We start from the raw sequence: 24,957 nt of genomic DNA, 5'->3' as shown, positions 1-24,957 counted from the left end.
ATAAATACCATATTATCAATACACAGCTATTTTTTATTTTATTTTTATTTATTTATTTATTTATTTATTTATTTTAACATAAAACAATAGGCTACAATAACAATCAGCATTAGGGTTGATGATCTGATGCACATTTTTTTTTTTATCTATTATGTTATTCAAAAATACATTAAAAAAAATGCAATTCATACAAGACAATGACTTGAATACACCTGTGATAAACATGTTTTCAATTTCTGAGTTAGTGTTTTTTTTTTTCTTTTTTTTTCTGGTGCTTAAAGTAAAAATGGCATGTGATTTAACCGTCCGAAGACAAATAAGACACTCACGACTGTGTGAAGTAAAAATATATTTTTTATGAAAATGCACATTTTGTTCAGGTCATGTGGAGTTGCCCTGAAAACACTTCTTGAACTCAAAAATGTATTTACCTTCAAAAATGTGTTTGCAAATTAATAATTAAGTTGTGTACACTCCCATGTATTCAAAGTGCAAGGAAAGTACTTCAATGTCTTTTATTCGATGGTTATAATCACTTGGCATTTTTGCTATAAAAGTTTTTCAAAACTTTAAGAAACCAAATTAGACACAACAATTAGCTGTATTTCTTTCTACGAACTTGACACATGTGTTTTAAATTATTATTATTATTATTATTATTATTATTATTATTATTATTATTATTTTATTTATTTATTTCCAAAGGATTTTTCATTTTTATCTCCTCGCACAACATTATTTGACTCATAAAACAATGAACTTGTCTCAGTGCATATAGATAACAAGACTAATTAAAGAAATAGCAGATATCACATTATGGACAAGGGAGTATAAATTGGACGAGAAAGAAAGAGGGCAATAATATATATATATATATATATATATATATATATATATATATATATATATATATATATATATATAGTAATTTATACATCAACTAGTGTAAAGCTTTTAAAAGGTGAACAAACTGTAATGTTTCCCATAGCTTTTATATTAACACAAAGTGATATTCAAATAGTGTTTCGTTTCTATTAAGAAAATAGACAGTCAAATCTCACCTGCGGTCGTGGGAATGCGACGCATCATCTAATAGATTGAGGCTGTGGGCGTGTTCTCGCACTCCAGTCCTGCAGACAGGCACAAGTTAAAACCGCGCTCGCGGACAAGCTGTGTGAATGGCGCGCGAGCATCCTCACGCGCGTGTGGGTTTTCTCAACTTTCCATCCTTTTCTCCTGTCCGCGCGTTGATTTAAAGCATAACAGCACAACTCGCGCTTCATTTCGTCATTAAAAAACCCTGTAGCTCTTTACGGGCGGATGAACAATGGAACTTTATACGTTTCTCGTTCTTTTGGCTTCATTGACAGTTTGTTCCGCGCAAGGAGTTGACAAACACGGACTGTCGTACGCCTACACACCTCAACTCTCGGAGGATGCGATACTGGTGGCGAACAACAGAATACACGTGCCTTTCGGGAGATCAATTTACATCGATCCGATCAACGATGTGGTCACTGAAGTTCAGCCGGGAGATAAATGCAGTATTACAGTACTGGATAATGATCCACTGTCTCAGAGACCGGGGCACCTGTCTCCTAAAAAGTTCCCGTGTGAATTTGGTCCTAACGATGTCAGATACTCTCATTTCGGTTCCAGGAGCCCTGCAGAAGACAGAGTGAAGCTGCAACTCAGATACGACACTCAGACTGAAACTATAGTCATCCCCTTTATGCTGGAGGTGGAGGTGGTTTTCACACAATTGGAGATTGTTACAAAAAACATGCCCCTTACTGTTAATAATCTGCGTGGGACTAGTAATCCTATTGACAAAAAGGTGCTTGATTTTACTTATGATAAAGAGTCTGAGAAATGTGAAGTCACATCATTGGCTGCCAGTAGTGTCTTGCCTAGATATGGTAAAGTTATTGATGTGAGCAAATTGGAGAAAACGATGGACTGTGACCAGTTTCTCAGAGCAAATATCCGTTACGAACACACCTCTACTCACAAATCTCCTAATAAGGATTACGTCCCAATGGTTGTAGAATTAAGGAACAAAGAAAACTATTTACTGAAACAGGAGTTTTTTCATGTGATGATCCGGATCAAAGAGGGCAATGAAAACACTCCTCCCCGACCAAGTTTTGTTGCCATGATGATGATGGAGGTTGATCAGTTTGTCATGATGGCTTTAACTCCAGATATGTTGGCTGCTGAAGATACTGAATCCAGTCCAGATGATCTCATATTCAACATCACCTCTCCTCTATCCTTTGAGGAGGGTTATATAGTGAGTACAGATGACAGAAATTTACCTATCACATCTTTTTATCAGAGAGATCTAAAAGATCTGAAAATTGCGTATAAACCTCCATCGCTGGACTCTGATACCGAAAGGATCTTTCAAATAGAATTTGAGGTCATAGACACAGATGGTGGCATTTCGGATCCTTTTGCATTCATGATTGTTGTGAAGCCCATGAACACTTTGGCACCAGTAGTGACTAAGAATACTGGTCAGCTGTTGTATGAAGGTCAGTCTAGGTCTCTGTTCACTTGGAACAATTTGGAAATTAGTGATGAGGACAGCCTGGACAGCGTGAGGATTACCGTGGTTGATGGTCTGCGTCATGGTCACTTAACTGTGCTAGGCACCAACAGGAAGTATTTTACCCCAGCTGACCTGGAAGTTGGCATTGTGGTTTACCAACATGATGGCAGTGACACATACAGCGATAATATAATTTTCAGAATGTCAGATGGCAAGAACGAAGTTGAGTTTTTGTTCCCCATCACAATTGTACCCACAGATGACGAACCACCCATTATAAATGCAAACACAGGGCTGATTTTATTCAAAAAACAGATGGTGCCCATTTCACAGCTAATGCTCAGTGCAGTGGATATTGACTCTGAAGACTCCACCATTAAATTTACTATTGTGCCTCCACTCTCTGCTATTGGCGAGGTCCTGATGAGGCAATCTGAAGCACCAGAAGACCCATCTTCTTGGAAATTTATTTTAGAAGATGGCGTGTATGAGAAAGTAGTGACAGAGTGGCTCCAGAAAGATATTACAGATGAAAAGCTCTTATACAGACACACAGGTCCACACATCACTGAAACAGTTACAGATCAGTTTGTGTTTAAAGTACAGGATGATGCCGATCCTCCCAACCAATCTGGTGAGAATGCATTTGTTATTAAAATCCTTCCTATTGATGATGTTCCACCAGTGCTTTTCCCTGGCACAATTTTGCAGATGACAGTTCACGAGTACCAGTTGACTCATTTCAGCAGGAATGTTTTGCGTTACACTGATTTGGACTCTGAAGATCGCGACCTGAAATATACAATAACTCGGCCACCGACTGACACAGATGAAAATAATTCAGTTAAATTTGGGTCTGTTGTTTTAACTGAAAGCTCTGATAATGAGGTAAAAGAATTTACTCAAGCGCAAGTTAACCATCATAAGATTTCCTATAGCCCTCCTTACATTGAGCTAGGCATCATACCACATGTGGTGCAGTTCCATTTCACAGTAGAAGACACTGCTGGAAATAGTGCTAATGGAGTTTTTACCATTTTTCTACAGCCTGTAAACAATAAACCCCCACAGATAACTAACACAGGATTCACGGTTCTTGAGAGGGGGGTGCATGTCTTCACAAGTGCCGAACTTGATGCAAATGACGTGGACACTGATACTAAACAAATTTCATTTACACTGAATCAAGTTCTCCTGCATGGCCACATTCAACAGACATTTACTGACTTGAAAAAAGGAAGTAGTTTCAATTTGATGGATATTTCTGGTGGCAAAGTGTCATATGTCCACAATGGGGATGAGACAATGAGTGACTCTTTTAAATTGGATGTTAGCGATGGCATCCATTTCGTACCAGTCACTGTAAAAGTTGTAGTGAAACCTATTGATGACGAAACACCAACACTTAGCCTCACAAAGGGCACCGTTGGCTCTCACTTGGACGTGTTAGAAAATGGAGCCACCGAAATTACCTCCAGCATCATCCAGGGAAAAGATGAGGACACCGATGACCTGAGATTGACGTTCATTGTGGAGGAGGCCCCTAAGTTTGGAGAAATTCTAGTAAATGGAGTTCCTGCAAGTAGGTTCACTCAAGCTGAAATCATCAGTGGTCTGGTAGTGTATGCTCATACCAGTGGTGAAATTGGTCTTGCTTCAATAGAGGACTTTTTCAACCTGACTCTGTCAGACATGTCTGATGAGTGGGACGTTGGGGGTAACAGAGTAAATGGGGTCCACATTCATGTCACCATTCTCCCCGTGGATAGCCAGACTCCAGTGGTCACAGTTGGACCAACCTTTAATGTCTTTGAAGGGGACAAAAACACAATTGGTAGGCATCAAATAATGGTTAAGGATGCAGACACACCAATCGAGGACATTCTGTGTACTATTATAGTTCAGCCGACATCAGGATATGTGGAGAATATCTCTCCGTCACCAGGCTCGGAAAAGTCAAGGTCGGGATTGGCAGTGAGTGCTTTCATCATCAGAGATTTGAATGAAGGTCACATTCATTATGTCCAAAGCATACACAAAGGAGTTGAGCTGGTGGAGGACAGGTTCACGTTTAGATGCTCTGATGGCGTGAACTTCTCAGAGAGACAATTCTTTCCCATTGTCATTATTCCCACGAATGATGAAAAACCAGAGATCTTTATGCGAGAGTTTGTTGTAATGGAAGGCATGAACGTTATCATCGACACACCCCTTCTGAACGGAGTTGACGGTGATGTTCCTGCCGAACAGTTGACGTTTATTATCACCAAACCTCCAACTCATGGCTTCCTCCTCAATCAGCTCACAACAGGCTCCATTCCAATCACAAACTTCACTCTGGAACAAATCAAGGAGGCCTCTAGCATAATTTATGAACATGATGATTCTGAAACTACAGAAGACAAGTTTGATGTCCTTCTTACAGATGGAAAGCATTCTGTTGAGGGTGCTATCATGGTTATGATTATTCCTGTGGATGATGAAACGCCAAGGCTCGCCATTAATGATGGACTTGAAATCGAGATTGGCGAGACCAAAGAGATAAATAGTAAAGTACTAAAGGCTACTGATTTAGACTCGGATGATGAGTCCCTTACTTTCATTATTCGCTATGGCCCCAATCAGGGCTTCCTTTATAGAAAAGAGAGATCGGTTGTGTCTGTAGAGAACATCACTATTGGCATGAACTTCACACAACATGAGGTGAACAAGGGTCTCATTTTGTACACTCATAATGGACAGGAAGGAATTCGTGACCTTATGAAATTCGATGTTACGGATGGTATCAATCCATTAATTGACAGGTACTTCTATATTACTGTGGGCAGCATTGATATGGTATTTCCTGATGTCGTTAGTAAGGGGGTGTCTCTAAAAGAAGGTGGCAAAGTGACACTCACTACAAACCTTCTCAGCACTAGTGATCTCAACAGCCCTGATGAGAACTTAGTCTTCACCATCACAAGAGCCCCGGTGAGGGGGCATTTGGAAAGCACAGACACACCAGGCATGCCGATTGTGTCCTTTACCCAGTTACAGCTGGCTGGGAGCAAGATATATTACATTCATACCGCAGATGATGAAGTCAAGATGGACAGCTTTGAGTTCGAAGTCACAGATGGCTACAACCCTGTTTTCCGTACATTCCGGGTTTCAATTGTTGATGTTGATAACAAAAAGCCAGTACTGACAGTTCATGACCTTCTGGTGACCGAAGGACAAACAAAACTCATTACTCCCTTTGAGTTGACCGTTGAAGACCAAGACACAGCTGAGCACCTTTTGAAGTTCACAGTCACCCAACTGCCCATTCATGGCAAACTGCTTTTCAACAATAGCCGACCAGGTACTTCGTTCACACAGCAGGACCTGAATGAGAATATGATCAGCTACAAACATGATGGCACAGAGTCAGAAGAGGACAGCTTTTCTTTTACAGTCACAGATGGAACACACATAGACTTCTACGTCTTCCCTGATACCATATTTGAGACACAAAGACCTCAGACCATAAAGATCACCATTGTATCTGTGGACAACTGTGTTCCTCAGATTGTAGTTAACAAAGTTGCTCCGACTTTAAAGGTTTTGTCCACAGGTCATTTGGGATATCAGATCACAAGCAAAGTACTAAAGGCACTGGATATAGACAGCGGCCCAGAGGCTTTGGTTTTTTACATCACCACACAGCCGGAGCATGGTTACCTGATCAACCTGGACAGAGGGAATGACTCAATCAACACTTTTACACAAGGTATGTATTTTGAGCACAGTAACACTATTATTATTATTATTGCTTATGAAATCTAAATTCGATCCTGTGAAATCTTATCTCTACTTAGACTCAATACATTTTATGTCATTGTGATTTAGAATTTTAGAATTTAGCAATTTAATGCTTTGTAGAACCATAATTTCAAGATACACATGTATTGAAGTATCCATCATGTTCTTGGATGGGTTCTCTGCTCTTAATGCTTGAAATAATGTAAGTTCCGTTTAGAAACAGGCACTTTACCCTTAGCCAAAAGCACAAGCCGCCTTTGGCTATTCTTGATTCTTGATGAGACAACTAGAGCGTTCACACATCTCTATTCAATTATTAAGTTGTCATATTTTTGCCTTCTAACATCTCTATAGTGACTGGTTATTTTTCAAGAGAGGTGTTGTTGGCTGAGTTAAGGGAATAGTTCAACCAAAAATGAAAATTCTGTCATCATTTACTCAATATGTTTCTCCAAACCTGTATACTTTAAAAAATATAATACTGTCCCGATATTGTTGTTTATTTAAAATAATAAACCATTTGATTTGTTTATTTGCATTATTAAATCTTTTATTTAAAGGGATCATTCACCCAAATAATGACAGAATTAAGGCCTTGATATACTTCTGTGGAAGTTCCTCTTCGTTCTTCGTTCAGAGGTAAAAATAATTTCTAAAGAGCTGAGCAACGGTATACTGTTTCCGAACATTCAGACACCCGCCACACCAATGTGGGAGGCATTTAGAAGTACGTTTAAATATGAGGATGCTACAGGTAAAACCTTTACAATGTGTTATCAATGACTTTATGAATTCACATGAGGTCAGTAAAAGAAGCTGCTTTAACCACTCAATGATGATTTAAAGTAATACAGTATATATGCGGTAGAAAATGTTTAATTTATCTTGTTTATATTATGAATTCATGACGCTAATGTGCTAACATGCTACACGCAGCCATAATATGCGCCGGTTACACTCTGTTATTGTAATTTATTATGACACTGATACCATTGCAAATATGAGTGTATAAAAGTGTTAATGTGCAGAACAAAGATAAAACAATGATGATAGAGGCATATCTTACTTTAGACAGATGTGTGAATGGCTTTTGCTGCAGATGGCACATAAGTGAATGGGCACTTGAGAGTATTTGAGAAGATATGATTCCTTTAGTAGACTAAAAAAAAAAGCTTCACATGACTTGGTCTTGGAAAATGTCTCTAAGTGAACGATTGTACAGATAGTCGCTAATAACTCTGCACATCGATGTGTTCATGTTGACTGATTTTGACTCATTGAGCCAAATTGAGTAAACAAAATTAGCCTTCGGTCCCAAGGAAGGTGGAGCTCCAGGTCACACCTAACGATGACGTGGACCAATGGCAGTAAGAAGGTGTTTAGCAGCCGCTAAGAATTTTACGAAATGTTACGAACCACCGAAACGAATGCAAAAACACCTTCTTTTTGGCCAGATTTTGTTATAAATGATATCACACCCATTCGTTCTTCGATTTTGTAGGAAGTATATCGAGGCAGTTAGGGTGAACTACTGGATCCCTTTAACCAAACCAGCCTCCTCAAATGAGGATAGGAGTTCAATTTAAATATGAATGGTTACTTTATTTAGACAATACCGCAGACCTTTTTTAAAAATACATAAGAAGGGCATAGCACAGGTAACATATCTCTCTCTTGTTAACAGATGCAATGGTAAAATCTGGAACTATCAACCAAAATCCAAATTTGACCTTTTTCTGAAGTGTATTACTCAGCACAGGTTCATGGCCCCTAACAGCTAAAGCATAGACACACTCCTTCAAACATGAGTGCCTAGTGAGAAGGTGTGAAATCTGTGTCAGGCTAACTTAGTCTGATAAGTGTTCTAGACATTGGAAAAGGGCAAAAGTGTGAAGGGAGAGAGAGAGCTTGCAAACCTGACTCGGCCTCATCAGTACAAGCAGTGAAGCAGAAAGGACAATCACTTCTCTTTATTTACTTTGCCCTTTCCCCGCATTCTGCCACCGCTTGTTCTGTGGCATTTGCTAAATATTTCACGACGAGAGTGCACTCTGGCAATGAAAGGAGACGTTTTATTTTCAATATGAAAAGCGGTTTCATGCGTGCATAAAGAATCACAGGTTTACATTTTTATGAGGCTTCTTCCTCTGATATCAATAATTTAAGGAAGTGGGTCAGAGCAGAGGGAGCAGTCAGGTTGTTAATGGTACACTGTACCTAGCTATAGTGTATCAGTGTAAATGTGGTTAAAGGGGTCTAATTGGTGTAGATGCAACAGACCAGATGTGGGAGAGTCGTGGAATCCTGTGTTTAAAATTCTTGGTCTTGTCTGTCATTAGGTAACTGCTTCTCACCTGTTCTGCTGATTGTTTTGTGTCTTTGGTGAAAATTCTTGCCTGATTTTATTAAATTTTTAAAAAAAGCTTGCAGATGATTTTTGCAGTAACTGCACTGTAAAGTGTGGTAACCTGTAATTGTTACCTTAAGGAGCTTTTTCTACCTTATTCAACTTTTAAAATTAGTTTTGTTGGTGTAATCTATTGTATTCGGGTTGATTCAGTGATGTTAAATAGTATTTTTGACATCAAACCAGTTAATTTAGATGTTACTACATATATTAGGTTAACATTTTTACAGTGTACACTCAAAAACATATTCAAGCCTATTTTTAAAATATTCACATTTCAATTTCATAACAAAATGTCATCAAAATGAATTGTGTTGTTTTTAACTAAATTACATTTATAAAACTTTACATTTAAAAAACTTCAAAGTTTACTCAATTTAATTCGTTGGAATTTTGGTATGAAATTGAAATGCGAAAATCTTAAAATTATTGTAAGCTGTTTAAATTAATAGGGCTTTGAGACCTTTGTGGGTTGAGCTGGCCATAAAACAATTTCATTTTTGAACACACCAGGGACTGTATGTCATCTTAAAGTGATGTATTTTTTTAAAATCATTTGATATTTTTTCTACTAAATAAATAATAAATGCTTGCATTTTACATTATTTAATAATCTCTCTTTTTTAATATGAATTTTTGTTGTGTTCTCAGCTGACATAGATGATGTTGAGATCTGCTATATCCTGAAAGACAACAACAATGCGACCAGTGACCTCTTTAGTTTCACCGTGGAAGACAGTGGTAAGTCATACAAAACATTTATTGCAAAACTGGTATATTTTTGCATTTGACTTGAAAAAGTACAAGTAAGTTTAAAGATTGGATTGTACATTTGCATTTATTAATTTAGCAGATCATTGTATCCATTCAAGTGAGGAATACAACAATACAAATCATTTGAATTCATAAATGATAAAATGTGCAGTTTTACAGTTGGTTTCCTGGCAAATGAAATAGTTTAGATAATTAATGATGAATCTTTTAGATGCTAGAGGGATATATTTAGATGTGTGGTGTTTAATTAGGGTTTTACTTTCAGAGGTACTATGGGTCTGTATGTGCAGATTATTACTTGCTCTGCTACGTTTGATGGTAAAAAATTCAAAATGAGTTTTTAGTACATCAAAGAAAAACTTAAAAGTGACTCAGTGTTGGTAGGAATGACCCTCAGATCATACTAAAGCAGGTAGGATTAAATCTGTCATGTGGCGAAGCATAGATAATCATGCATAAATTAGATTCCACGCAAGGATCCAGTCACAGTCACTGGAAGAGCTTGTAGTTTTAGACCTTGCTAAACTCTAACTTTATGTTATGATTTATGTTTTAATTTGAAAGTTAATTATGTGTATGTAGGAAGTATTATATGCAGGAAGTCTTTATCTTTCCAGGAAATAGAACACTACAGGTTTAACTTGGTGTTTTGTATGTCTCTAAAGGTCATGTAGTGGGTTGAAGGGACTACATACACACAACACAAAGGGCCATTTGATATATAAAACTAGACACATAATTAGAGCCTGTAGCCCATGTAGTGAGTGTAAGCCACACCTCTTGTCAGACTTAAAATTACTCTTAGTATTAGAGGGTCCCTTGCTTTGCAAAGAGTTGGGAAAACACATACTTTGTGTAGAAACAGCTGGTTTAAACTCAGTGCATTATAAAGACTTCCACTGATGCAGCTCTCTAACTCTGAATAGAAATAGTCATTACTGTCCGGTTAGCACCTTCAAATCAAGAGGAATTAACTGTTTGAAAGGATGCCCAATTGCACAGTAACTTATATGACTGAATTGTGGGTTTCTAACGTTAGATTTTGGTAAAAAAAAAAAAAAAGCATTACAATTTTTGCCAATACTGATTAGCTGATTAATATTGTCATCTTAATAGCCATAACCAGTGAACATAAGATATTAAAAATCTATTTTGCATAGATTAACTTACTAGAAATGTACTGTATATCAGTAGTTTTAAAGTTTTATATGCTACATGTAAATTTAGGCATCACAACATTATAATACAGTGCTTCCAACCAGGGGTATGTGGATCAGAATTTATAGCAGAATATTCAGTATGTGCTAGTTGGTCAGTCTGTTTTTCAACCACAATCTTGATCGTTTGTTGTTTAAAATGACTTTAATAATATTTCTAATAATGATATCCAGTATAATATTAATAAAAAAGGACCACATTTCTGGTTTGGTGTCAATGGAGTGCTTATGCATTATTGATGAGGCTGTGGGGGTATATTGGAAATAAAAGGTTGAGAAACACAGTTATAATATATAGTGTTGAAGATTGATTACTGTTCATTTTGAAATCTGCTATAGAATGAAACATACTGTTTGAATTAAATAGTAAAATAAATCCTCTTTATAATAGAAGTTGCACCACTGAGGTGCAGTTAGACTGTACTTAAAATATTTTTTCTTTGGCTTAAGAGTATAGCTTGGAGAGTTATAACCAATGGATTTTAATGATAAATTGTGTGTAATACAGACAATAATTATAACAGATAAACACGCACTATTAAGTTCAAATAGCCCTGAATAATAAACATAATAATTATTTCAACAAAGCATCTAAACTAAAGGCACTGTGTTGGAAAAAATGTGACATTTAGTGCTTTGGATAATATTATAGATGTTAAATGTCCAATATTGTCTGACTAAATATCCAATATTGACTATTACCGACTGTAACAGATAAAGGACGGGCAAGGAGGAGGCGGGAACCGGCTGAACAGTAAACATAAAGTTTAATAAGAAACTCAACATAAAACAAACATAAACAAAGAAAGACACAGGCCTCGTGTGTCTCCCTCGAACTGGCGCCTCCGGCTCCCCTTTATCTCGCTCTCCCGATGATCAGCTGATTCAGTGCCAGCCATGCACAGGGGAGAGGGAAAGGGCAAGCGGAGACACACAGAGAGAGAGAGGAGAGAGAGAAGAACTTTCTCGCTAGCTCTCGGATGCACTGTCACCCGATCCTCAACCACTCCTCTGCCCTCTGGCGGACGCCAGCTCGCTACTTCCCCGGCGGATGGCAGCGAGTCCTCCTGTCCCTGGTGAACGGAACCGCTCCTCCCCTTCTTTGGCAGACGGAAGCAGTTCCTCCGGATCTTGGCGGCTGGCAGCGACCCCTCCATCCCCAGGCAGACGGCCGCGGCAGAGAACTCTGCGACAACTCATCCCTCCTCCCTCCCGGGCTTCAGCACCACTGTAACAGATAAAGGACAGGCAAGAAGGAGGCGGGAACCAGCTGAACAGTAAACATAAAGTTTAATAAGAAACTCAACATAAAACAAACATAAACAAACACACATGCAACGCGGTCGCGTGCGTCTCTCTCTCTATCTCGAACTGGCGCCTCCGGCTCCCCTTTATCTCGCTCTCCAGCTGATCAGCTGATTCATCATGTTGTATCATGATACACGGCCTGGCCACACCCTCCTCATTGTCACACCGATGAATAAAAGCAATCACTAACATCGATGGATGGCTGACATGGTAGTGATATAGAGTGCGAGTGATACATTCCTACATTTTGCCTTAAGTTTCTATTTGTCCCACTTACGTCTTCTCTTTTTCCTCTCTCCCCCTTTGGAAAAACTTGTTCTTTGTCCCTCTGTCAGTCATATCTCACCTCAAGGAAGTGTCTCAATTCAGGTAGGAAAGACTGAAGAGTAGAAAGGAAGTCTTAGGAATTTCAGTCTGACCCTTGTGCCCTGATGTGGGTCATTGCTGGTTTTGTTTCTATGCATTCCTGGGGATGGTTTCATCCCACTTGAGGACATAGCATTTATTTTAAGGGAAGACCACAAACAGTAAGGAGACTTTCTCTTTCTCATCTCTTTATACCGACTAATTATATAAACACATAAGGGCTAAGCAGAGCTGTTTTTTTCATGAGGTGCCTTAAGGCTCTCTCTTAGGACCTTTCTTCTTTTGACACATGTGCAGTAATATAGAGGTTCAGCATGAAATTCAAAGATTACAAACTCTCTGCCACCTTTATATGTTTGAAGAAGCTGAGCTAATTAGAGCGTCTTAGATTCTGCTTTTCCAAAGTGCCCGACACCCACTTTAAACGCCATAAACTCTGCTTTATAGCCAATTTGTGTTAAACAGCTGCATTAATTTAATTCTCTCTGTTAGACTGTGACTTACATATTTATTACAAGTAGTATTCCGGAGGGGTTTTATGGTGGGGCTGGTTTTCAAGGCGGAGTTGCTTTCTTATAACTGTAGAATTATCAAAATTTCCATATACAGTATAGAGGGCTTTAGAGGAAACAAAGTGAGATTGTAGCCTGAGGATATCTCTAGACGTAGTGTTGTGTGTGTCTATGTTTTCTCTTAGAAATCCCTTCCTATTGGTGTTTGGCTTAGGCTGAACATTAAGGTTATTTTCCACCTTAATTTGTCTCCTGTCCATCATAATTTGGCCCAGACTATCTTGCTTTTTTTTTCTTTCCTCTGTCTCTTTCTTCTTCATCCCATTCTTTTTATCACCACATCTGTGCTGCTCCTGTAGCTTCAGGTTGTTTAAGGAATTTTCAAGGACTTTTTAACTGGAATAAATAGAAAATTGAAAACAAATAAGGAGTCTGATAATTCGCAGTTTTTCGCAGTATTTGATGTTAAAGGAATAATTCACACAAGAATTACATTTTGTCTCATCATTCACTAACCCTCATGCTATTCCAGATGTGTATGACTTTCTTTCTTCTGCAGAACACAAACAAAGATTTTTTAAATAATATTTGAGTTCTGTAGGTCCATATAATGCATGTGAATGGTGACCAAAACTTTGAAGCTCAAAAAAGCACGTAAAGGCAGTATAAAAGTAATCCATATGACTCCAGTGATTAAATCAGTGTCTTCTGAAGTGATCCAGTTGGTTCGAGGTAAGAACAGACCAAAATATAACTCCTTTTTTACTGTACCTCGATCCATTGCAGTCTTTAGGCATGATCACGTTTTAAAGCTTAATTACTTTTTCTGGTGCTTGATGCATGCGCAGAGCGCTAGATGACGTTAGGTATCAGATTAGAAAAAAAGTGGTATCGCTCAGCCATAGTCAAGTGTTTAATTTCTGCGACACTTGAGTCACAAAACAGAATTGCAAAAATAATTACTGTTTTCAAACAGGTTTACCGAACACTCCCACCATCTGCCATTGATCAGACAAAAAGTTCACAAAATCAATCAGTGTTGCTGAGTTGGACTGATTGGGATACTCAAAAAAAATTACATATTTTTATAGTTACACAGAGACAGTGTTAACACTTTTTGGTGAAATCAACCAACCAATGGATTACTTTGTTAAGAAGCTAAGATACTAGTATTTTAAAATAGAAAAAAAACACACTTCTCCATTAAACAATGTTTTTTGTCAGATAGAGTCCCTCTGACTGACACTAATACATGCCATCCTCCACTGAAAGGTTTTTACAACCTGGAGCCCCAAAACTTAATGGGATATAATAGGACAGATTTATTAGGTCACACTTCCTTTGCTAAAGGTCATGACGAATTACGCTCATCCTGAATACTCCTACTGCTCTCACTACAATCATGCCTCAAAGGCAGATATAGAAAGATGACAGGAATGGCTACAGGGACACACAGAGGCTGCAGAGAACAGAGGAAATTTTTCTATGGCACATCATAGCTTGGGGTTGTTTTTTTGGCCTGTGGGACAGAGGAAATATTTTTTCTCAACGTTTGTTGATTTGAATTTGCCTCACTGTTCTCTCTAAAGTGAAAAATGTCATTGAGTAATTGAGTATTTTTAAAAAGGTGTCATTTATGTTCAGTAGACCTGACATCAACATCAGCTTGGGAACTAAATGGTCACCATTTTATGCCAATTAAACAACATTTGTTTCCGGCTTTTAGCTGAAAGCCATTTCACAAGCTGTTCACCACCTTTTAGTTGCTGAAGTTCTGTTGAATCTGGGAAAACAGAAAAATCTCATTGCTGGCCCTGTTTTCCCTGGTGGGTTTCTGGTATTGTGAAGGGTTTTTGTTGAGGTTTTGTCAAAAGAAACCCTATGAACAATAAAGAACAATAGCAATTTTAGTGTGCATGTAGATATCCAGATGTTTGAACTGTTTCTATTTTTGTTTCTTGCATATAAAATTAACCAGAAAAATGGTTGTTTTTGCAGCTCTGTTTCCTGAATAGCTACGGTCCATAAGCTAGACAAATTGGGAGGCATACATATGTGGATTAGAGAGAACTGGCATTGAGTTTCCTTTGAATGTCAGAAGTGATGAGACAAAAGATCCAAGTGTGGAGGCAAGGAACAGTTTATTACTTAAACACAGCTTAAGCTGGTGAAGCATCAAAGGTACCCGGCACCGAATGCAGTGTGGTGATGGAGAGTGTTTTCGTAGGCTTGTGTGCGTAGTGGAAGTGTAGAGCTTAGATCCACGAGGAATCCTTTGAAGAGTAGTGTGTTTGTAGGTTTGTGTGCGTTGTGGTAGTGTGCGGAGCAGATCCAGTGCAGTGAGGTAATCAAAACGGGTGTAAAATAGTCCCCAATGATCCTGTCTGTAGTTATGACGTTTAGCACCGCGGATATACTCCAAATTCTTGTGGTCAGTCCAGACCATGAAAGGTACCCCCGAACCCTCTAACCAGTGACGCCACTCCCCCAAGGCCAGCCTGACAGCCAACAACTCTCTATTACCGACATCGTAATTCTGTTCGGCTGAGGACAGGTGGTGCAGAAAAAAAGTGCATGGGTGCACCTTCCCATCCGAGGAAGAGCGCTGTGACAGAACAGCACCGACCCCGACCTCTGACGCATCCACCTCCACCAAAAAACTGACATGAAGGGTCGGGAGTACTAAGAATGGGAGCAGAGGTAAATTTTTCTTTCAATTTAGAAAACGTGGCTTCTGCCCGCGAGGACCAACAAAACTTGGTATGGGTGGAGATGAGATGCATCAGGGGCACGGCAAGCTGACTGAAGTTTCTAATAAAACGTCAGTAAAAATTACGCCCCCGAAAGAGTTAGAAAGCTGAAGACGTCAACGGCAAAGGATAGCGATTCTTCACTGTGATGTCATTCAGCCCCCGATAATCAATGCAGGGTTGAGAGCCATCCTTCTTCTCCACGAAGAAGAACCCCGCCCCTGCAGGGGAAGAGGAAGAGCGGATGAGACCAGCTGCCAGAAAATCAGTAATATACTTATTCATGGCCTCCCTCTCGGGAGCAGAGAGCGAATACAGCCGACCTCGTGGAGAAGTCCCAGGGAGCTGATTGATTGTGCAATCGCACAGGCGATGAGGAGGAAGGGTTGCGGCATGGGACCGAATTAACACCGCCCCCAGATCGTGGTATGCCACAGGTACACCGGATAAATCCACAGGTTCATCCTGGAAAGACACATAAGACTGGACAGTAGAGACAACCGAGTTAAGACAATAGGAAAGACAATAAAGACTCCAGGCAAGAACAGAACTGGTTGACCAGTCAAAGTGTGGATTGTGCATTACCAACCATGGATGCCCTAGTACCACCAATGCAGAGGAAGAGCGGACCAGCAGGAAGGTGATCTGTTCCGAGTGGTTACCCATGATGAGGATGAACGGCTCTGTGGAATGGGTGACGATAGCCAGGGGTGTACCGCTAATAGAATAAGCCGTGATAGGTTCGGCCAATTTCACCACCGGAATCCGCCATCTGGAAGCTGTGGCAGCATCTAGGAAATTTCCCTCCGCTCCGAAGTCCACCAAGGCAGAAACAGAATGGCTAGTCCTTCCGTGCTGCAGCCAGGCCGGGAGAACAGGTCGTTATGCCGGGCTTTTGCTCAATGGAGTAGCACTCGCCAGTAACCCCTTTCCTACCGAACCAGCATGAGCTTTTATTAGGCAATTGGCGATGATGTAACCAGGTCCAGCACAATAGAGACAGAGCCCCTTGGACTGTCTTCTGGTGACAAGCGTGTCCTCCCGATTTGCATAGGTTCAGTTTCGGGTAGCTGCTCAGAAGCCCCGGCCGCAGGAATGGGAGTGTGGTAACGGTCAGCAAGCTTGGGAGGTGAGAAGCGATATTGGCTGTGTCGGAGTCAAAGTGAAAAGGCAAGTCTAAAGTGTAAATCTCATCCTGGATCGTATCTGACAAGCCATCCTGGAACAACGAGCAGCAAGGGTGGCGACATAGCGGTCCCCCACTGGGCGGCCCTCCCGGTCAGGAGCGTGATAACAAAGGCGACCTTAACTGCCTCCGTGGAATATGTGGAGAGCGAGAAACAGAGTGAGACAACAGGCTGGAAAGTAACCACAATCCAGGCGCACACAGCGCAGACTGGCAACCAATACAGAGAACATGATACAGGACTGAGAGTGGTAAGTAACAGGACTCAAACAACAATCGAGCAACGAACACAAAACAGAGTGAGGTAGGGAACTAATAGTGATCAGGTGCCACTCGCTCGCAGCAAGTTGGAATGATCAGCGTTTCCATGGAAACAATCATTGTTCCCGTGGCAACGTTGATTATGTGAGCCAACGACACCTGAATCAATCGAGGAAACGTGTAAACACAAACTGGAACAAACCAGCGTTCTCACCGAGACTGTGACATTGAAAGCCTTGTCTCTTGTCAAAGGTGAGTGGTTTTGTTTAGTTGTGGGGGTAGTGCAGGTATTTAGGGTCATCGTAGATGTGGTACTCCGGATTAACCTTAGACCTGCATGGCTGACTGATTCAGGTGAGATCACACCTGCTCAAGTTATTCAAGACACTGACACTTACCTTTCCTGTTTAAGCATTTTGAAGTACCACTGATCGAGTGAACAGGTGTTGGACCAATGAGGCTTCTATGACCAGTGTCTTTAGTCTGTATTCGATGGAGGATGCTGACAGCCAAAGAGACATGTTCTTCTCCAGACAAAGGCTTTCTGAATAGGAAATTAGAGGAGTGGTGGTGGTATAGTGGGTTAGAGCACAGAACTGGTAAGCAGAAGGTTGCCGGTTAGTTCCCTACAGCCACCACCATTGTGTCCTTGAGCAAGGCTCTTAACTCCAGGTTGCTCCGGAGGGATTGTCCCTGAAATAAGTGCCTTGCACGTTGCTTTGGATAAAAGCGTCTGCCAAATGCATAAATGTAAATGAATAAACAAGTCAAAAAGTGACTTGTTAGAAGGTAGCTTGACAGAATCTAGATGGTGGAAAATTCTGTCATAATTTGCTCACTTTCATGTCGTTTCAAACATTTCTTTCTTCTGTGGAACACAAAAGGAGATGTTAGGTAAAATGACATCATCAGTAACCATTCACTTTCTTTGTATGGCAAAACAAAATGCAATTAAAGAGAATGATGACTGAGGATGTCAGTCCCTAACATGCTGCCTAACATCTCCTTTTTTGTTCCACTGAAGAAAGAAACTCATTCAGGTTGACTACATAAGTATGAGTAAATGTTGACAGAATTGTCATTTTTGGGTGAGCTTTCTCTTTGACAAATCAAAATAAATTTATTTCACTTTTTATTTTTTTACATGCTATTCTAAATAGTACGGAGCCCCTAAGAGGACAAGGAGGGAATTCATTTTCTGAAATATTTTCAAAATAAGTTTTGAATTCCCACACAGTTATTTTAGGTTAATTAACCATGCTTGAGTTATGATTGAACTATGGTATTTGTATTTAAACCAAAGTAACCACAACATTTACCATGGTTTTACTACAGTAACCATATTTTAACCATAATATTCAAAACTATAGGAATTAAAATCATAATCACTCTGCCAAGAAAAACATGGTCAGTTTTACTATAGTAACACAATGGTTAATTTGTGGTTCCGGTTCATGTGTTTTTAAAATCATGGTTCTTACCACAAAAATGATTACATGGCAACTGCAGGTTTATTTTTATTTTTTATTTTTTTGTGGAAACCATACTTGTAGCATAAATTAACCATAGTGTTACTATAGTTAAACTAACCATGTTTTTTGGCCGAAATATTATGATTTTTATTACCATAATTTTTTTGTATTATTGCTATGGTTTTACTGTGAATATCATAGTTAATTTAAGGTTACTATAGAGAAACCATGGTTAATTTTCATAAGCGATGGATAAAGGTATTGCAAGGAACACAAAATAATTGTGAGGAAAAGCAAAACTATTGCGAGGAAACGCAAAACGATTGGGAGGGAACAAAAGCTTTTGAGAGGGAACTCAAACTTTCTTGCAAAGAAAAAGTAGCACTCTTGTACGACTTGTGTTTTGGGAGTGGGGAGCTCCTGGTGGTTTGTTTTGAAACCTATTTATGAGTGTTGATTTTGGTGTACCATTAATAAAGAGAATGTGCATTACAGCTCCATCTAGGAATAATGCTTTAAAAATTCATAATACCATTCTCATTCATTCTTATGTTGAACTTTATTTTCAGATACTTATGAATTACAATGGTAACTTGCAAGTACCTTAGGGGTCAGCTCCATTTGACTTCTGTCAGACTTTATTCAGTTGCCTGGGGCTTTGAGTGAAGGAATGATGAATTATTTGTGTGGTCTATTTTTGGATGTTCAGAGTTTTTGGCTGAGTAGCTTCACATGCACTAGACACTGATTAGCCTTTAATGAGTTATTCTGAGTGAGTGTCAGCTGTTGTGTTGCCATGTCTTTCTAGCAAATACCGTCTGAACTAACCAGCTCTGAATCTCTCCTGTTTAATAAATTCATTAGGGACTGTTTGTTTGAGAGGCTGTATGGAGACAGTCTCTATCCTCAGGGTGTAGACAAATCTACTGGGCTTCAAAGCCACTGTCAGTGCTTTTGTTTTTTTAAAAGCAAAGCTAATAAGAGCTCGGTATTGTTCAGCTTGACAACACAACAAATTCAACAGAACTCTGAATTCACAGTTGTGATATTATTCCTTCAGGGCAAAAATTATGTGTTTTCTTTCTTTTTTTCTTTTTCTTTTTTTTTTGTTTTTTTTTTGCAATTTATTTGGATCCACTATTTGTTTTCTTATTACAGAACTAGATTTGAATATTTTCTGAAGATGAGTGGTACATGAAAAAATCGCCACCATGATGCTATGGTGTTGTGGGTCGTGTCCAGTGTATTGCTAGATGGTTGCTAAATTTGTGAGTGTTTTTAGCGGGTTGCTATGCGGTGGCTAAGGTGTTGCTAGGTGGTTTCTTACTGGCCCAAGTGAAAAAAAGTCCATTCTAAAAGGCATGAGTGCAGTACGCCCAGAGAAGAGTGGAGCCCTATAGCTTTTCTTTGCACTCAAATAGACATCGCAGAAACTTCATAAAAAAAAATAAATAAATAAATAAAAAAGAAAGAAAACACCCTATTCATCACGTCTTTCCTAAACTGATAGAACCTGAGGAAAGAAATAGCAGCAGTGTAACTTAGAAAATGCTCTGCATTAATACTTAGCATTGCTCCCGTCATTTTTGTAGTCAATGCCTTTTAAGCTGATTATATCCACTCACAATGGTATAATAAAACTAAATTGTAGCACAAAAATGTAATCGGTTTATAAGTGGTTACCAGCATAGTAGTTTTTTCTTAGGATGTGATGCCTTCTTGATATGTCTCATCAGGTTTAAAAGATCCCCAAAAATGACAATTCTGTCATCATTTACTCACTCTCATCATGTTCTTTTTTCTGTGGAACACAAAAGGTGAAGTTTTGAAGAATTTTCACGCTGCTTGTTTCCCTACAATGAAAGTGTATGGGGACCAAGGGCTGTCAAGCTCCAAAAGGACAACAACAAAAAAAACATCTTAAAGTGCCATAAAATTACTTTATATGACTCATGCACTATAGTCCAAGTCTTCTGAAGCCATATGATAGCTTTGTTTGTCTCTTTCACTGTATGGAAGAGAGCCAATCGGACATTCTGCTATGAACATCTCAATTTGTGTTCCACATAAGAAAGAAAGTCATACAAAACTAAGGTTGTCCTTGACTTCAGGATCAAAAATTGTGAAATTAAAGGTGGTACAGTTGTTACTGTTATCACTGAGAATTTACCTGCAATCCACATCTGAAACGCCTCTAAATGTGAGTAGATACACACCGACTGATCCTGGACCAGTATGATAATCCAACATACCATGCAGCATACACTGCTAATCTTCGTTAAGTGCCAAATATAATCACTTTAATGCATAAAGATGTTTATTTTCCTCCAAAACAGTCTGACTTTTTTAAACACTGTATATCACCTGCTGCACAGTTATCACCTGGCAACCATGCGCCATTAGTGACTAATATTGAGTTAGAAATGCATTGGTATTGAAATTGTCAATTTTTTTCTGACGTGACATAGCTGTGAAATTGAGAATTTGCCTCTGATGTTTGGCATGCATGTGAAGTGAGTTATCTACACACACATGCAGACTTTGATATATGATGTGAATATAGATTTGAGAGGTTGTGCATCTATACATACTGTATGTGTGTAGTGTGAACCAAGAATGAAAATTATGTCATCATTTACTCACCCTGATGTTGTTCCAAACCCATAAGACTTTCTTTCTTCTGTGGAACACTGTGCATGATGTTTGGCAGAATGTTAGCCTCATTTTCATTGCACAATAAGGGTGAATGGTGACTGAGGCTAATATTCAAATGCCTAGCATCTCCTTTTGTGTTCCACGGAAGAAAGACATGACAGAATTTTCTTTTTTGATTGAACTATCCCTTTAATGCGATCAGTGCTGGTTTTCCAAAGCCTACATTTAAACAGACTTTTGCCATTGACACAGATTTTATTACAGCTTTCGTAATTCTGTAAATTCATGCTCTTTGTTCTTTGGTATTCCCTCGTTTTTAATCTTGGGGGAGTTTTGACTGCCTTTGAAGGCATAAGGGTCTTCCTTATGTCCTTATAATATATGCGCACATGCCAGGCACATGCCGTGGGCTTTGAGACTGGGCAAGCATCAAAGATTTTTAATACACATTATTAAACGCTGTGCCCAAAACACATTATACAGGTGAGTGAAATGTCATGGAAATGTTATAGAAGTAAATTGTTGCCTTAGAACTCACCAGTCAATGAAAAAATGTATGTCAAAGTGGTGAACTTCATGACCAAATTGTTTTAAATTCAGGACAGTAATATTGCTCATATCACACAAATAAAAGATTGTCATATACTGAGCCGAGCATGTTTATGTCCATTAAATAATACAATGAACCATAGTGCCAGAAGAGCTTGTTTTGACATACAACAAAAAGAAAAAAAGAAAAGATTGCAAGTAACTAGTTTCACTACGTCACTCTTCCCACAGATCAGAACACTGGAATGGACAGCGGCAATTAACTAATCTGACCACCAAAGACAACAATCTTAACCTGAATGCACAAGGCAAATGTAAGGCAAATGTAACGTAAACACGGCACTCATCCCTTAATATATTTTTTAAACAGACACTGTGCCAACATTAGAACTATAAAACAGACAGAGCATAACACAAGAAGGACATGATTGCCAGATCACCACCAGATCATCACACAGAAATAATGACCTAGTATCTATGACCAAGTATCAATAACACAGATTTTTTAATAAATATATTAACTTACCTTTACTTGAACACAAAATCCATGTGTCTCTCCTTGCGAATGAATATCTCCCTCACTTTTGTAAAGGTCACCCGCTTGTTAAAGTTTCGATAGCCTCTCTTTCTCAATTTTTGAATTGAAAATTCTCTTTGCCAAATTCGCGTAGGTCATCGATGCTTACACTATATCCATTTAAGCACTTAATAACGCATTAGCTACGTGAACTTAAACGTGTTGATGCAAACAAAATTCTAGCCTATCAGATAGCGTGACTGAAGGAAAAGGCTTCAGATTGGCTTACTCGTTTAGGTAAGCATGCTTACCTTGGTCATTTGTAGTAGCGGGCGTGATTTAGTTTGAATGAGTGTACAGTGTTGAATGAAGGGCGGTAAACAATGGAATCAGAGAAAGCATAAAATAAAGTGCTTATACCCAAGGGTAGCACCAAAGGGAATAAATAACTGTCTGTGCTGCTCAACTGAGATGAAAGATGACGAATTTGAACTAAAACAGTAGTTTATATTAACAGCTGTATTTAAATATTTCATAGTGTCATTTTTCTTTTCACTCTTCTGTTAGGTAAGCACTGCTTACCATGCTGATATGGATGGCACTTCTCTGGTATATGCATAAAAAACACCAATTGCATGACTTCTTGTTGTTCTTTTAGGCAACTCAATTAACACTTTGATCCATTTGAGCATCATTACACTGGCTATGATTTTATAGTAGTAAGTAACTGAATGATGGTGAGCTTGTTTCAGTGGAGCATGATCAAATCTTCAGAAATAATGTATGTTTTACTATGATACATACACACACACACACACACACACACACACAGAAATCCTCTCTCACATCACAAATATGTTATAATGAGAACCATACTTTGCTTAAAATAGCTTTAATTAACAATACTTAAAAATAAATCTGTTTATTTATGTTCATGAGGAGTCAAACATTTTAAAACTGCTTTTAAAAATCACTCTATGCCTATGCTCTAGAAAAAAATAGAAGGAATACCATAGTATTACCATGTTTTTTTTTGGATATTATACCATGGTACTACCATGATTTTCTTGGAGATGAACCATGATAATATTTTAAAGGAATAGTTCACCCACATTGAAAATTCTCGCATCATTTACTTCATGTCATTCCAGATGTGTATGACTTTCTTACTTCAGCAGAACACAAATGAAGATTTATTTGAAGAATATTTCTGTTCTGTAGGTCCAAACAATGTAAGTGAATGGGTACCAGAATGTTTAAGCTCCAGAAGCACATAAAGGCAGCATAAAAGTAATCCATAGGTCTCCATTGGTTTATTCCATGTCTTCAGAAGTGATATGATAGGTCTGGGTGAGAAACACATTAATATTTAAAGGAATGTTCCGGGTTGAATCCGGGGCTAACCTCAATCCCATCTTTTCTTTAAAAAAAAGTAAGGCACTTACAATGGAAGTAAATGTACCCAGAATATTCCTTTAAGCCCTTTTATACTAGAAATCTCCAGTTTCACTTTCACATTCTTCTTCTTTTGTTTTTGAAGATTCACATTTTTTGTGAATATCACCGCCTACTGGGCAGAGAGGTGATAGTGAAAAAGGACTTAAATATTGATCTGTCTCTCACCCACACCTATCATATCACTTTTGAAGACATGGATTTATCCATTGAAGTCCTATGGATTACTTTTATGCTGCCTTTATGTGCTTTTTTGGAGATTCAAAATGTTGGTCACCATTCACTTGCATTATAAGGGCCTACAGAGTTGAAATATTCTTCTAAAATCCTAATTTGTGTTCAGCAGAAGAAAGAAAGTCAGACACATCTGCAATGGCATGAGGGTGAGAAAATGATTAGAGAATTTTCATTTTTGGGTGAACTACTCCTTTAAATATCTTGCATGATATTCTTTGAATGCTGTGCAAATACCATGGTGATAACATTTCTTGCACAATAGAAAATACCATGGTAGTTTCATGGTATGGTAGTACCATTGTAGTACCATGATCATTTTTTGGACATGTACCATGGTTGTGCCATATTTTTGGTACTGTGAGGGAGCTTTTTTGTAAGTGAAATGTTAATGGTATTAAAGTACCATCGTATTACCACTTGATACTATCCCTGTACCATGGTGCAGGCACAGTACTGTTTTGTAAGGGCTCCTTTGCATTGCTGATTTGTTTTTAAACTATTGGTAATGATGGTGATTCAGTTGGTGATACAGCTGGATGATGCAAGTATTGTGAGATACACAGAGAGTTGTGAAACCAAGCATGAGAAGTACAAATTCAGCAGGTACAACATCTAAATACTTCTTGGATCTGTTTTGCACTGTAATGTACTGCATTATTTCCCATTACAAACATATATTTATTCATATAATGAGCGTGGTTATAAAGGACTCTTACTCACTCATGTTGTTACAAATCTGCATGGCTTTTTTTCCTCTTTAAACACAAAAGAAGATGTTAGGTAGAATGTTTGCCTCAGTCACCATTCACTTTCATTATGTGGAAAAATATGCTATGAAAGTGAATGGTGACTGAAGCTGACATTCTGCCTTACATCTTTTGTGTTTGATGGAGCAAAGAAAGTCACATGGGATTGGAACAATACGAGGGTGAATAAATAATGACAGAATTT

General features: G+C 38.6%; 1 protein-coding gene across 4 annotated transcripts in view; it reads left to right on the top strand.

Annotated features, from left to right (window-relative positions):
* The first annotated feature begins 1,327 nt into the window (after window positions 1-1,327).
* LOC127432550 (FRAS1-related extracellular matrix protein 2-like) overlaps window positions 1,328-24,957 on the top strand; it is a 78,964-nt gene continuing 55,334 nt past the window's right edge. For all 4 annotated transcript variants that reach the window (XM_051683761.1, XM_051683758.1, XM_051683760.1 and 1 more), the window contains exons 1-2: window positions 1,328-6,308; window positions 9,399-9,488. In XM_051683761.1, the coding sequence (XP_051539721.1) occupies window positions 1,328-6,308; window positions 9,399-9,488 (5,071 nt within the window). The remainder of the gene's footprint in view (window positions 6,309-9,398; window positions 9,489-24,957) is intronic.

The sequence above is a fragment of the Myxocyprinus asiaticus genome, chromosome 42 (assembly GCF_019703515.2).
Source record: "Myxocyprinus asiaticus isolate MX2 ecotype Aquarium Trade chromosome 42, UBuf_Myxa_2, whole genome shotgun sequence".
Lineage (NCBI taxonomy): Eukaryota > Metazoa > Chordata > Actinopteri > Cypriniformes > Catostomidae > Myxocyprinus > Myxocyprinus asiaticus.
The sequence above is the reverse complement of the archived record's forward strand: the minus strand, read 5'-3'. Positions and strand labels throughout refer to the sequence as shown.